At 33.9% G+C, this 15,570-nt stretch overlaps 1 protein-coding gene across 5 annotated transcripts in view; it reads left to right on the forward strand.

Annotated features, from left to right (window-relative positions):
- Positions 1–15,570, forward strand: part of LOC126833059 (hormone receptor 4) — a 72,493-nt gene that overhangs the window by 44,842 nt on the left and 12,081 nt on the right. For 3 of the 5 annotated variants that reach the window (XM_050564182.1, XM_050564184.1, XM_050564183.1), the window contains one exon: positions 4,285–4,430. The exons of the other annotated variants lie outside the window; for them this stretch is intronic. In XM_050564182.1, the coding sequence (XP_050420139.1) occupies positions 4,406–4,430 (25 nt within the window). In that variant the 5' untranslated portion in view covers positions 4,285–4,405. The remainder of the gene's footprint in view (positions 1–4,284; positions 4,431–15,570) is intronic. 5 annotated transcript variants of the gene reach the window in all.

A 15,570-nucleotide genomic window follows, 5' to 3' on the forward strand; every position in this document is an offset into this window, starting at 1 on the left:
TAAAATGGATTTCACAATTTTGTAGACCCCCATAAATAGTAAAACGCTTTGAAAAAAATAAAACATATTTTACTTTACACCCTACATTACCCTCCTAGAAATCCGGATTTTTCTCAACTCTGGGAAATGGAAAGAGCCCGTTGAAAAAGCAAAGTACAGTTACGACTTATAAGGACATCCGTTACAAATTCAAAATCGGTTTTCCTCACCTGTGGGCTTTTTTTTTGCCCTACCCGATTTCGAATCGGACCCTAAAATTGTCATATTATAACGTGGACAAATTTGAACTCTGCGATGACCCCTCATGAACCCTCACTGGATACGGCTCTGGTCTTGGATCCGCCTAACGGTTTTTACTTCCGATGGTCGGTGACTTTTGTGTCAAGTCGAGTTGTTTCGTTTCGATTAAGTATTGGTCTTAGTGTCGGTAAAAGCTCTATGGAAAATCACTCGTCCGCCGCATGCCTACGATTAGAAACCGACTTGCAATATACACATAGTTTTGTATTATACTGCACTCTGTTGTCGCGTGAAAACAAGGCGATTTCTTTTCGCCTGGTTCGTATAATATTATTGTGTGTGTATAAAAGGCGAACGTGTATGCTTGTCGGGGGTCATTGTATTACCGTGTATCAAACGAAACCTATATGCAACGCACATAACCCAAACGCGTTAACTTCGAAGTACTACTATAGCGATCCAGTAATAATAAAACAGATTTAAAAATTGTGTTTGTACGTTTTTTTAAATCGGATTACACCTTGTTAACCTTGTTGATTCTCAGCCAATTTGTTTGCATATGAATACCGTTGAAATATGAAAAACCTTTCAAGAAGTAGAAGCTAACTTATATATTTTGTTCTAATTTCCAATGTAAACCCGAATGAACAACATCTCTTCCTTTCTATACTAACTATCTGCCGGCTCGGGTACAATTTCACGACTATCAAAACGGGCGTTAACTGTGCATAATCTATACAGTAAAGTTCATGACCACGTTCACGACTACGGACCTTTGGAAGCTGAAGTGTGATAATAATTGACGTGAGACGGATTTGCCGTTTGGGACAATATTATAATAATTAGCTACAGTTGAAAAATAAAATATCGGTTTTATTCCAAGCGCCGACAAGACAGAACCGATATTGCTCCCCCCAACGATTTCCTTGAAACCGCCAAACCGACACCTTGGTTAAGGTCAACCGCGGTAGTATTTCCTTATTGCGTGCGGCGCTGAGCGGTCAACCGAATTCAATTGCCGGCTCCTATTACAATACACACAGTCAGTATGTAAAAGTATATTAATATAGGTACACTGTAATATAATAACAATACTATAAACTGTGGCCTATGACACGAACAACCGTTTATGTGATATTGTTATCGTCGCACATGTATTCGATCAATAACCTCTGTCCGCGCCCAAGCAGTTTCCCGCGCTTTTAGTTAATATATATATATATATAAGTCCGTCCCCTAGTTGAATCTGGTCATGAGGCTCAAGATCGGGTAGTTTGATTGGAAATATAGATCAATATTGCTTTTTTTAAGAACAAAAAAAAAGTAGCCATTTTTTAATTGTACAAAAATTTAAGGGTTCTATTCCTTTTTTTTTTTTAAAGTAATTTATGACAAACCGCAGTGGCTATATCCCGACCGTTTATACGGTTTTGACTTTTTTAAAGCATTTTTGGAATTTCATCACAAGTTTGGAAAAATCTGCATTATTTTTTAACAAAGACCGACATATAGTCCCATGTGACATGTCTGGCATAGTTTTTTTTATTAGTTTTATATAAAATATTAAAATCCATATATTTTGGCTTATTAATTTTGATTTTTTTCACCGACGACTTTGACATGCATGTATTTACAATCAACTGCTAACCAAACTGATCCAAGTACCGTTTTAAGCCAAAACTCTATTAAATGTCGGCACGACAATTCTTATACGGGCTACCCATTTAGCCTAAATCGAGTGCTTAGAAGTAAAACGCCATTCGTAGAAGCTCCTCTACTGACGGTTTTTTTTTTAATATGATTTTTGTCATTTCTTATAGTCATTAAAGCCAAGTATTTGGTGGTGTTCTGATTGTATTATAGCTGTTATAAGTTGAAATAAAGATTTACGCCAAACCACAGGGTAATCTTGGCATTTCCTCTTAAAATTTAACAAAAAAAAAAAAACAATGCGAATTGCTGGTATTTCATTATTTTTTTCTCTCTCCTTCATATATTATGTGCTTGGGATTAAATAACAGTTTTTTTTTCTGTACAATAAGACAGTTCTTTGGGTGAAAGGTTATAATAAATAAAACCGTTCGGGTTAACGTACAGCAACCGCTTAATATTATTATTACACCGGTTCTGGACTTGTTGGCTGCTTGCGATTCCGTTTTCCTGTTTTGATTGGATAACATACCGCGCACATAAAACTTTTACTATCTCTGACTAATAAAAAATAAAAGTTAAAAAAAAACCGATAATAATAATTAGGTATATACTTGCGCGGTCCGTTGCATTAGCTCTATTATAACACACAGTAAAACAAAAGGCTGCAAAATATTATTTTTTATTTTTAAAAAAATAATATTATCCATCAGGCCGTCAATTGCGTCACGACCAATCGATAAAATATCAAAGATTGTTAAATTATTTTGTTGTCGATCGTGCTCGTCGCCGGTTAATAATTTTGCAATCGAATGGGCAAAAAAAAAAACCACAATCATATTTTTCGGTTAAATGATACTTCAAGGTTTCAAAAAAAAAATTGTTTCGCTCACAAGCTCATAAGATCCGAGTATTATAATATAATCGTTGACGAATAATATTGTCTTCTTGGCTTCTTTTTTTTGGAAATTTTTTCGCCGATAACCGAAGACGTACCTTAACGTTTCCGGTCACAGTTCAAACAGTAGCACACGCCATAAGCGATAGGTTAGTTCAGGTTCATTAGGTTAGAGAAGCTTCGATTTAGCCAGGGTTGTGATCTTCGGTTTGCAAGTAGAATTTGTGGCATCAAACAAACACATTTATTTAGAGGAGTGCCGTTTTAAGTTAATTTTTCCTTGAAATTTGGTTTGTCTTGCAACGATAGTTAAATTTATTCCGTTATTTTTAAACTCTCGGTTAAACTTAACCAGTTTTCTGAAACCACCCCCCCCCCTGTACGAAGATGGGACCAACCAGGAGATAAAAAATAGGGAGTATAGCCTCATTAAAAATAATTTCTTACAAAAATAAAATATCAATAATAGTAATAAAATATTTCATATGCCAAATTATTTATCACTTTTGTTGTTTAATTTATTTTTTGTGAAAGGGATAATATAAGATGAATCATAAGCGCACTATAAAAACATTAGTAACTCAAATTTTGTTTTTTGATTTTTTATAAATTTTATTCTCTGTCGTACGTTTGAAAAAGTAGGAATGTATATAATATAATATATATATATATATATGTATATATTGTTATGTGTAATTTACGAACAAGGAGTAGTTGGTGGACTTTTTCTACTTTAAGCATCATCGAATAAAACACAAACGATTCGTATTCTCACAAGATCCTATAGGTAGGACCTAGTCACCCAAGTATTTTTGTTTTAAATCTTAGTGGTTTTTTGTGTGTGTATTATTATTTATAATGTAATAAGGTTAACCGTTTCTCGCGTACACGCTTGTCAATAGTATTATTGTATTACGCGCAAGTCTTTTTTATCCATTTTTTTCCCTACAATTTTTTTTGTACAAGAACGTTTTTTTGCCACTGTAACTCGCAGCAGCAGCAGCAGCAGCAGCAGCGGGTTCATTGATCTCCGAGCATTGCCACAACCGGCATAATCAAAACGCCTTCCTTAACATTAACGTAGATGGACTGGCTCAATGCCGTTCGGTTCGCCACTTTCACTTTTTCGCTAGCACGCAGGCCTTGGGCCGTAACCAGTGTAGCCAGATGTTAGCTAACCGCAGTATAAAATATAATATAACACAGAGAACCGTAATGATTACACGTCCGAGACGATGTAATTCCTAATAAGAAAAAATGTAATATAATATGTATTTAAAAACAAAAAAAAAAAAAAACTATGTATCAAATACTTATCTAAAACCCGCGGCGACACTTGCGCCGAGCATGGGATTTTTGTATGTGCTACGCTTATTGAAATACTATTATGTGGGCTATGACGATGATGATGGTCGACAGTTTTTAAATAAATTTTAAATAATAATTGTACTTGACGAGATGTTAAAAATGGATTTTTTTTTACGCATGTGTTTTAGAATTCGGACGGCGTGAACGGGAAAACCGCGATAAATGTTGAACGACCGTCGGATACCGTATTCAAGATTGAGGATAAAAAAATAAAAAAATAAAAATAAAGAAAGCTCTTTAAAAAAAAAAATGACACAGATGATGGACGACACAAGTATATATAAACAAAACAAATAAATAAATCATATTATAATTATTATTATATTACTATATTATTAATCTAATAATTTATGTTAACGTATCAATAAACATCTTACATAATTTTTTATTTAAGGAGGGGGGGGGGACTAAACTCCATCTTGCTCTTAAATGCTGAAAATAAATTACTATAATAACGTTAAAACGTGTTTGCTGAATTTTCGGGATGACTTGAAAAAGCTATGGGGGTCTGAATCAAAAAAAAGGGGGCTATGTATTTAGACCACTGTCTTGGATGGGATTTTGTGTCTAGGGTCTCCTTGTCTCAGCTTAAAGTCCGGCCCCGTAAGTCCAGTCGACCTAACTTATAGATAGTTTTTCAAGCAGGGCTTCGGCCATTAAATACTTTAAAATATGCCGCTAAATAAACTTTTATCCATCTCTTCTTGTCCTCGGCCTAATTTCACGTTTTTTGCTTAACACAATCCTTTCACCCCTTAACCGTGGCTTTATGGTCTCCTTCCTAAAGGATCTTCCTGGATTACCCCTTTTTATCATCCCTCCCCCAGACAGGTGTCTCACCCACCTAATCATTCTTATTTCTTTGGCTATCTCATTTAGAGCAAATCCCTTGGAAAACAATTCCAACTTCTTAAGTGTAAGCCTAACCTCCCTCCCTCCTGCCCCATTCTTACAAAGGGACAACAATTACATTATCAAATTACCACATAGTCGATGGTCGTTGTTGTTGTCGAACCCTTTGCACGTGTCGAGTATTAGCGCGACGTAACCATTTTTTTTTTCATTTTTTTTTTTTTAGGACAATTATTATAATATTATCTTCTCGGTCGCCGGTAGATGAAGATTATTATTATTTTTTTACATATTAAGATGTACACACAAACACTTAAGTGTATTCAGCAAACCGCGTTCACAACAACACCTGCACAAGGTGATCGTTGGAAAAAATTACTCTAGGTTTTTTGACCCCATGCGTTCGACCTTCCCAATGTCCACCTTCGTGCAACTAGTCCAGGGACATCTGGTGTATAACGAATTATGGAAATGTCAGACATGGATATCTGAACGGCGCGGCGACGTTGTTGAGTATTATTATACAATGTACCCGCCGCCATACGTCATAATAGTTGTTAGATTAACACATACACAAGGTACATGAGCCGCTGTTTATAAAAAAAAAAAAAAAACAATATTATTAGGGTGGTTTAATTTTTTTTAGCGGTGGACCAAAGCCGATTACCGTAATAAATAGTCAGCGTAGGTATTTGTCCTTTGATATCATCATTATCGTCGTGGGTGTTGTCACCTACTTGTAAACTTAAATCGTACAGGCACGACTATATTGACTATTGACTGCACGTGGCCCGGACTCCAGCAGGAGATAATATTATTATATTTTATTTTTCCAATCGCGAGTTTGGGGGGGGGGGGCGTCAACAACAATAATAATAACTGGCTAGTTTAAAATAATCCAAACCTTTGTGTTGTTACTACTCTTATTATAACAGCCAATAATAATAATAATTATTATTATTATTATTATTATCATCATGTTTTGTAGAGGGAGGAAATGGGAATGAAATGTGTGTGTGTGTGTGCAGAGTTCATTGTATTCAATTATTTTTGATGTGCAAGCCCGATAGGACGTATATAATATACCGCAATAACCTTGGCCCGGTTGTTCTGCCTGCGTCTATGGCCGACGACGATTAGAAGCACCGCTTGTCTTAGTGTTGTAACACAACTTTAAAACTAGTAAAATAGTTGGAGGGGGTAATGTAAATTTTGTTTGGTGTTATCATTTTTTTTTTTTTTTTATCAGACCGGTGATAAGAAAAATGCCGTTTTTCCTTATAGCTTTAATGAATTTTTAGAATTTATATTAATATATTCATTTCACAATTTTCAAAATCCTGTAAGTGACTGGTGACAGACCAAACGATTAGTATATAATTAATCTTTCAAAAGTATTATGGAAATATTTTGTCGATCATAAACATTATTTACTGAGTTACAAAAATATCAATTTAGGTTTTGGCATTATGACAGAAATTCATAATATAAATACCGCAAACGACTTGATACTTAATCAAAGCATTTTTTTCGCATATTTTTTTATTTACATTAAATTATATTTCTGTCACCTTTTTTTTATGTAGGTATGTCACAGATAAGTGTACATAATAAATAATAATATAATAGGTATGTATTTCTTTTTTAGGTTTTTATAAAGTAGTCGGAAAATTACTAAAATGTATTCTAATTGGATGTTGCATATTTTTTGCAAACAACAGTGAAAACATATTTTGAATTTTTACTACAAGCAATTAAATCTTAAAATATGAAATTAAAATTTTTTTTTTGAGCACATTTTAATCCATGTATGAACTATACATTATTTTCAAAAGCCGAAAAAATACTATACATGTGTATGGTAATTTCAATAAACATACCGCAACACGTCGCTAGTATGTAATACTGTCCGACAATGTTTGTAATAATTAATATTATATTATTCCCAATCGGTTTCCGTTATAGTATTTATACTTTTATATATATTATTATTATGATAACGGATGTGGTTAATGTCGAGGTGTTGATATTATTATACCTATTCTTGGTTTTTATATTATGACAGCCGTTTTTTTCGGTCAATGCTAACGATCGCGACGATGATTAGTCGGATAAGTTTGAGGAATCGTTCGGTCATAACTTATAAGTATAATAATAATAATATTTTATTTATATATATATATATATATATATTTATGTATCCGAGAAGGATGTCGACGTTTATTTACAACCTCTAAAATGAGTGCGTAAAACGCGTACAGCAAACGGTGCTGGAATTAATTATTGGGCCGGTACGGTTCAAGGCAGGTTGAAGCTTCAAGGACCAAATTTATTGTGACAACCTAGTACGGCTATTGTTCGGTTTTTTATTCATTTTTTTTTCTTTTTAACAACTTGCACGCCAAATAAACGAAACGTTCACAGATGCATGTATTTTCCTACATACATATTTTTCTTATCGACGATCAGAGGTAACCTATCTAGTACTAAGCTGTTGCGATAATATAAATACGATCGATGGATTTCATCCGAACGGTCATGGTGGACAGTGTGTTTCAATATTTACCATATAAATCACAAAATAAATACTTCAAAAGTCTTTAACAAGCTGAGTTTATACAACAATTATATTTTATCATTTTCGACATTATTATTTTGTCAAACGTCGAGGAACATTTTGTTTTTTTCCTTTCTAAACCCATGTTTAAATAAAATCAATAAAAATAAATTGACTTACAACCGTGATTAATGTCAAAACAAAATTAATACCTAGTTGTATGACTTTTTATAATATTCAATAAAATATATACTTTAAAGAAATATATAAACATACGATTCTGTAGAATAAAGGTTTGAGAATAATTATTATTACTATAGCTTACAAGTTTCCTTGAACCGTTTTAATGATATTAATATATGTATAAGTATATTCATCAAACGACGGTAATAAAAAATATATATTTTTTAAGGTAAAAAATCATATTTTTATTTGTGTGGTTAATATATTAACATGGCGCTTATTATAATTTTTTGATGAATTATTTTGTGTGTATTAATGTATACATCATTGCTGTGGGTGAGAACTTGTCTCATTTTGTGAACAAATGAATTTAAAAAAAAGTATTAAATACTATTATCAGTTATAACAGTTGTCAGTTATAATAATATTAAGTTAGCGAATATCCAAAAATTGTATTATCATTTATCACGGTTAAAGTCATCATGTTGAAAAGTCTGCAACGTATTGCCGTAATTAAATTTAAATACACATTCTTGTACTATTCATTTATTGTTTGATATTACAAATTGTAATGTGATTTACTTTTGCTGATTTTTATTTTGTTTTATTATAGCTACTCTATTTCACTGTGAATTTCGTAATGTGGCAAACCCTTTAGATAATACCTAATCTAACCGAATCTGTAAAAATCAATTTTATGTTTGATAATTTTTTATACTATATCATACGATTTTCATGAACTTGGTTGCAGTCAAAGCGGGGCTTATGTACCACATCATCTCTATATTAATAATATACTTACCAATATCATATTATCGTGTACTCAGACCAACGCGGCTGATACGACAAACTTGAAACAACACACGAGCCCTTAGCCTTGCATAAAACAAACACAGTGTGGATATTATGACATATGCGCTGTAGTAATATCACTGACGTTTTGTATTTTTTGTTTGTTTAATGGCGCGAAAAACGGTATTAACTTGAAATTGACTAAGCAAACAGAATATTAACTCTGCTGTATAGTTTGCCTTCCTATTTACCTGTCTACACAGTGTATGATATATGTATTTTTTTTAATCGGAGTTACGTTATTGTTTTTTCCATCGGCAACCGTGTCACCGTTATCTTTGGAAATGATCGAAATCCCATGCGAGTTGTACCAAATAAACTGTATTTTTTTAAACAATTTCCATAATATTTAATATTATTATGAGCAGAAGATGGTCCGAAAAACTAGGGCAGTAAAAAAAGTTAGGTTAAGTGAACGTAGAATAATTTTTTTGTTTTTGAAAATCCACAGGCGAAACTAGATCTAAACCTTTAATGGACTTTACGACATTGGCACAACGGTTGGGAGATAGAATTAAAAATATTAGCTGTATTTTCGTTAGGACCGGACAAGTGCCGACTTTAAGTCGGATTAAGGGTCACAAAAACAAGTCACTTAACTTACCGGCTAGTTAAAGTCCGGACACGAAGTAATAATCCACAGCAATTTTTTTTTTTTTATGCATACCATTTTTGTTAACTGGTAACAGTTACCTAACCTAATAGTATAATTTTGTTTATTTATCCATTTAACACACTAAACAGATAATTGTTAACATATTTATAAAAATTAAGGCCCAGAGGGATGATATGTTTCCCCCGATCGACCCATGCAAATACGCCACTGTTTTTGTGTATGTGTATTGATATAGTTACGTAATAAGTGTACAGCCGTTGTATTTTATAGTGAAAAATAAATAGCACTTGAACATGTTTAGGGTCTTAATATTTTATTTTACAAAAAAAAAAAAATACTGTTCTTTTACACTTTGTGCAGGTACTTATGTAATACAAAATATTATTAATAATAATAATAATAGGTGTTATACGTATCTAAAATATTATTATTATTATTAAAATATAGCAATAGGTACTCATGGCGGCCGCCTATCGTTTGGAAACGAGTTCAAGGCGAAACGGGCAGCAAAAAACCTCGCACCCGTTGTCGGCCGGCCAACGACCCGGCGACCGAGATCTCGGTTAGTGCAAAGGTCGTTTGACGATATTATTTCTCCACTCCTCCGAGCCCCCTCCCCAAATTTCTGGGCCCCTCAACTCCCGTCTCCTCTTTCGCCGCATATTATTATTATTACAGTTGGCAATACAATAATAGTAATAATAATATGATCAACGGTCGCATTAATTACCGTGGCCGTCATCGAGACGTATATTATACTATTTATTATGTTCCAAAGAGAGCGATTTGTGTCATATTTTTTTTTTTTTTTTTTTAAATACAAACTCAAACAAACACACACACACACACGCGCAATATAACTTAAGAACGGTAATAATTATTGGTCGGTTTTTTTTTTTTTTTTATTATAAATTTCTATTTAGTAAACAACGGTTTGGCATCGTCCGCGTGGCCCCAAAAATGCGTATATATAAATTTAATATAATAGCGCGCAATAATTGTTATTATTGTTCTAGTTTGTTTTTTTTTTTTTTTTTTAAGTGTAACCATTTTTTTTTTTTCAATTCTCATCTTGACCGATTGTTTACGGTCCCCGTGTAAATTAGAATATTGTGTGTGTCCCATAGAGCCGCCGCCGCCGCGGTGCCTGTATTATATACTATTTTATATAAATCAACACAAAGGTATTTTATTATAACATACGGACTGTGACGTTGTAAATGTAAATTATAAATAACAATGATAACACCATTATGATACCCCGAAAAACATTCAAAATCGGATTAACCAAGATCAAAAAAATAATTTATAAATGTATATATATATATAAATTATTTTATTTAATATTCATCCCGTAATCAATATGATAACGCCGTTGATTTTGGATAATCGGATTTCGAATGTTTTGAACATATATATATATATATATATATATTAAAGGCATATTATATTAAACTTGTTTTTAATGTAGCGTTTGAAAAAAAGTCTTCGGTTTGGTCACTTCTTCGGTCGTTGAGTAATGTTTGTTTTTTTTTTTTTTTTGCAATCGGTGCAGAAATTTGTCCCTGGAACTAGGTTTCGCTGCGCTTTTGGAAATGGAAACAACCGACAAAAAATTGTTGTTTTCGACCGACTTGTTATTATTATATTATTATTGTTGTTTATAAAATAACAACGCGAAAATCCGTTTGTTGTCAACGCGGCAGGCCTTGATCGATGGGCGGCGCATGTATGTAAACGTTTTTTTTTCAACCTCGAGAAATTAAAATATAAAAAAAAAATCCGTCTTTTAGCCGAAGACGATGAGTCAAAGCATCCTCAAAACATTTTCCCTACCAATGACGAACAACAATTTTTTTTTTTTTTTTAACATGATTGGAAACGGGCGGTGGCTTTTGTTTGTTTTTTTTTTTACCGTTCTCTCTTCGACCGTAGTCAATATAATATTAGCCTTACGATAAATTTTCATCATCTGGTTGTTTGGCGTTTAACTGAGTACAGTGTAGTATAGTCCGTATGGTTTTATTTTATGTGTGTCACAACGTTGTTGGCCGAAAAAAGTCCCGGTCGAGTTAAAACTTACAAGTAACACACACACACACACAAACAGTGTTAAGTCTATTTTTAAGCTTTTGGCCGGCCCAGAGTTTTTTTTTAATTCGATACGCCCGACGACCGTGCACATAAGATACAACATACGGCATACCCAAGCTGTATTGGCCGTGTTCGGCCGAGCTTCGATTGTCAATAGTAAAAAAAAAATTATTTATACAATAAAATTTTGTTTTGCTAAGCGTATTATTATTATTATATTCGTGAACGTGAACTTGGTGGTCGCGTTGTGTCGAACAAAAAAGAAGAAACATTTATATTGTAAACGTTTTAAACTATATATAGAATGTATATTAGGTGTTATAATGGACAATGGTTTGAAATTTATTTTTTAAATATTTTCAATATAATGTTTAAAACCATTTTGAATTTTTTTTATTTTACTGTTCTTCGGGGTTTTGCCGCTGAAACGCTTACACGGGTACTGTGCCTGTAGAATTCCAGTCGAACGACTTTTAGTGTGTTAATATCTCACTCAGTCCACATAAACGGTTTATTTCTCTGGAAAATGTCTACATATCGGTATAACTTGACAAAACTTCGGAAATAATATTTTACAGACAAGCCGCTCGCGTAAACTTCACCGCTGGTACGGTACACGTACAGCTGTATAATTTATAATAATTAACATTAAAATATAATCATAACGTGTGTGAGCGTGTGTTGTAGTAGTAACTTATTATCGCGGTAAAACAAATATAATATAGCATAATAATATAATATAGTATAAATATCGAAGAGTGTCCGCATGACGTAATTCGTTCAATAGTTATATGGAAAACAATTTCGACCTACATTTCACATACTAACGCATAGACACGTCGCCCTATCAATTGTTTGTACTGTTGTCGGCTAATGATCCGAGTTGTATGTGTGCGTCTAATAACATTATAATGTATGCGATGGAAAACATATAAATTAGCGTTTGTTTTTTTTATCTATCGTTTATCAATATGGTTTAACCGTTTATACACTACTGGGTTTACTGTTGGAGGACTGTGTGAGCAATTCGGAAATACTAACGAATAGACAAAAACACGAAAACCGGGACACTAGACTGTTTATAATTAGAAAAATCTAAAATAAAAATAAATCTACCCTCGGACATAATATTCAGTTTACAATTACAGCAATTAACGTGCTGTGGTCAAAACCTAACCTAACCTACCCCTGTTTAACCTATAATAACTCTCTAGCTGTAGTCGCCGCTCTACCTTGGCTCTCCCGCCGAAGACAATGACTTTGATAGAGCATCATAAGGGCCAATGTCGCTTGCAGACAATTTTTTCTGGTCAACTTGCAGCTTTGAAATTCCTATTTCGGTTTCCCACGCCAGAATCACAGTTATATGTTAACTGTATATGAATCATACCTGTCCTTCTCGATTGTCCGTGTCCAAGTTGACACGTGCGGCAAGCCACTAAATTGTACGACCGAGGGAAAACTATAAGGAAGAATAATTATCAATATAAAAAAAAAAAATACCCATCTAAGATCGACGACTAAGCGCGATGTTAGTTAGAGGACGTTTATAATTCATAGAAACGGAAGGTCGTTTGGACAAAACAAAACCTCCAACTCCCGTCATGGTCCAGTGCGCCAAGAATGCCTTTCCAGCAGAAATGGCATGGGCCTATAAACTAGAAGTATTTATTTTTGTTAAAGTGTGCTAGGCGACGCCTGTTGAAAATTCTATCAAAATCGAACTGGCAAAAGTACACATCCGGTTTAAAAAAAAAATAGTTTATCATACAAAGCCCACGGATCTTGTGTGTCTGTACAATTCACATCGTGTAACTTATTAATAATGATAAAAATAGCAAGCCTCTTACTTAGAGGATTCCAGCTTTGTTAGTAATATTTTTTTTTTGGACCAGTTAATAGTTTTGAAGGATCTACTTCTAATCTATTTTGAAAGGTAAACTAACCTAAACTTTCTTAGGCCTTCCTCACGCTATGCACGCTTATCAGTCCGGACCCAACCTAACCTAATCAAAACGGACCGAACCTAAATAACTGAGCCAAACCTAAACAATCATATATATATATATATTACAGCAGTTTCTGTTGTTTAAAATCAATTTATCCGGTAATCAAAGACAAAATCATAGTTTGAAAAACTATGTAAATTTCTAATTTAGGTTTTTTTACATAACTTAGTTAAATAAATACTCGAACGCTAGTTTTGATAGTTTGATCATATTTCACATTAATTAGGCTATTTCAGTAGCTAGCGCATGCGACTATTTTCTCAATTTGGTTCCTTCTATATTATATCAACTACACATTACACACAGTTAATTATTGCCGCCGGGTGCTAAAGTTCTAATGTTCATTTAACAAATGCCGATTGCCAATAACCGACATCCCTCCCATCTTTAAAAATATAGTAATAAAATTCGATACATACAATATATGTCGTGTATAATATTTCTGTTTCTATTTTTAATAGTTTGTATTTTTTTTTAGTTATACATAACACTGCATGGAGAATGGTTATAGGCCTGTGATATGGTTATTGGCAGGACGTACTGTGCACGCGAACAGCTACTGCCGGCTATTAAAACATACAAATATACAAATATATATTATACACACACACACACACATACACATGACACACCGCGTGTTCCATATTCTATACACACAACAATTATTGTAGGCCCGTCCGTGGTAGCGACCAATAACAATAAAAAGTTGTCGTTCATTCAGTACTCCGGTTGTGTACACATTAAGCAAACGGCGATTGACGTTCAACAAACATGGCTTATCGCTCATTTAAAGTTCATAAATAGGAAACATATTGCATGTACACAGACAGCTTTGTGTCATTTAAAACAATATTTTTAAAAATTTATAATTGTCGCGTTACTTAAAACGCCTAGTTAGGTTATAGAATAAATAGGTCCTTTATTTCCATACAACTGAATATATTTATATTTTTAAAACATTTTCACTTTATTTAAAAAATATGGATATTTTTTTTTTTTTTTTTGTATGAGTTGATAAAGTAAAAAATTACTTAAACGTATTTCGTAGGTGCTAGTTACAACAGAAAAGCATAATCCAAAAACACATTGCTGGGCGAGTGCTCATCTCTACTTTGTCTCTCTTTCTCCCTCCCTCTCCCTTTTACTTATTTTCTCCCTTTATTTCTCTTTTGCCCTTTCTTCCTCCATTCATCTCCTTCCATCTCTCCCTCTGATAATTTCTGTCAAAAATGTGGCGGCCAAGCTGCGGAAAATCGATTCTGCAACTCCGGCCGGGTAATACACACATTGTATTCGCCACTATGCCGTTATTATGCAAGCGCCTCCCCTAACGTTTTCCGACCCTTTTCCAAGAGGGGAGACGGTCGCCCTAGTGACTGACATTTTATATAGGTAGTTTCCCTCTCCCCATTGTAACACAATAACCGACAGAGTTCCTACTACAATATTCTACACCTTATCGATTAGCTCAGTCTACACAAGACACGCGATAGCAATTAAAAACTATATAAATGAACACCGTGTACTGCGGAGTACTCGTGATCATTACAGTGGTATACAATAGCGTTATAATATAATATTATGATAGAAAAACGGTATAGTAACGGCAATAGCAGCAGGCGGTCAAAAGGCGCGTCCGGGTATTCCTATTTCGCAACTCGCACGAATTGTAACATACAGCTGATGAGTCGCTCGAGATGTTATACACATGTTGGTATACACACAATCGGTATATCATGTTGCTGTTGTCACTGATCGCGTAGGTTTTCTCGACTACTTTATAATGTAAGAAAAAAAGTTTTATCGGTTAATACAGTTGAACGTAATAGTTTGTTACAAGTTACAACAACAATTGCAGTTCCCTTTTAAACAAATATGTATATATATTGATATAATATTTGAACGTGTATCATTTCTTCACCGCCTTATCCCACGTAAATAATATGATTGATCGGCGGCCCATTGCTTTCATTCAGCAAATCTCTATCCACTCGATCGAGCTTGATCCGGGAAAACAAAATTCTGGGTAAATTTTAGCATAGAAATTCAAAAATTACTTTAGGTCGGTGGTTTAGATTAGATTTGGAATAGATTAGTACCTACGGTTAGAGGCTGGGTTTGGGTTCGCTTTGGGTCATATAGGTCAGGTTGAGGTTAGATGGGTCGTGGTACCACTGGTAGGTAGGCGTGTGTTACAGGCAAAATCACAATATTCTGTCTCGCGCACTCCGCCCGAAGTGCGAAAATGACG

Source organism: Adelges cooleyi, unplaced genomic scaffold (genome assembly GCF_023614345.1).
Source record: "Adelges cooleyi isolate 19-005CV unplaced genomic scaffold, UGA_ACOO_1.1 ACOO_flye_CR_arks_rails_tigmint_CR_PRNA_168, whole genome shotgun sequence".
Lineage (NCBI taxonomy): Eukaryota > Metazoa > Arthropoda > Insecta > Hemiptera > Adelgidae > Adelges > Adelges cooleyi.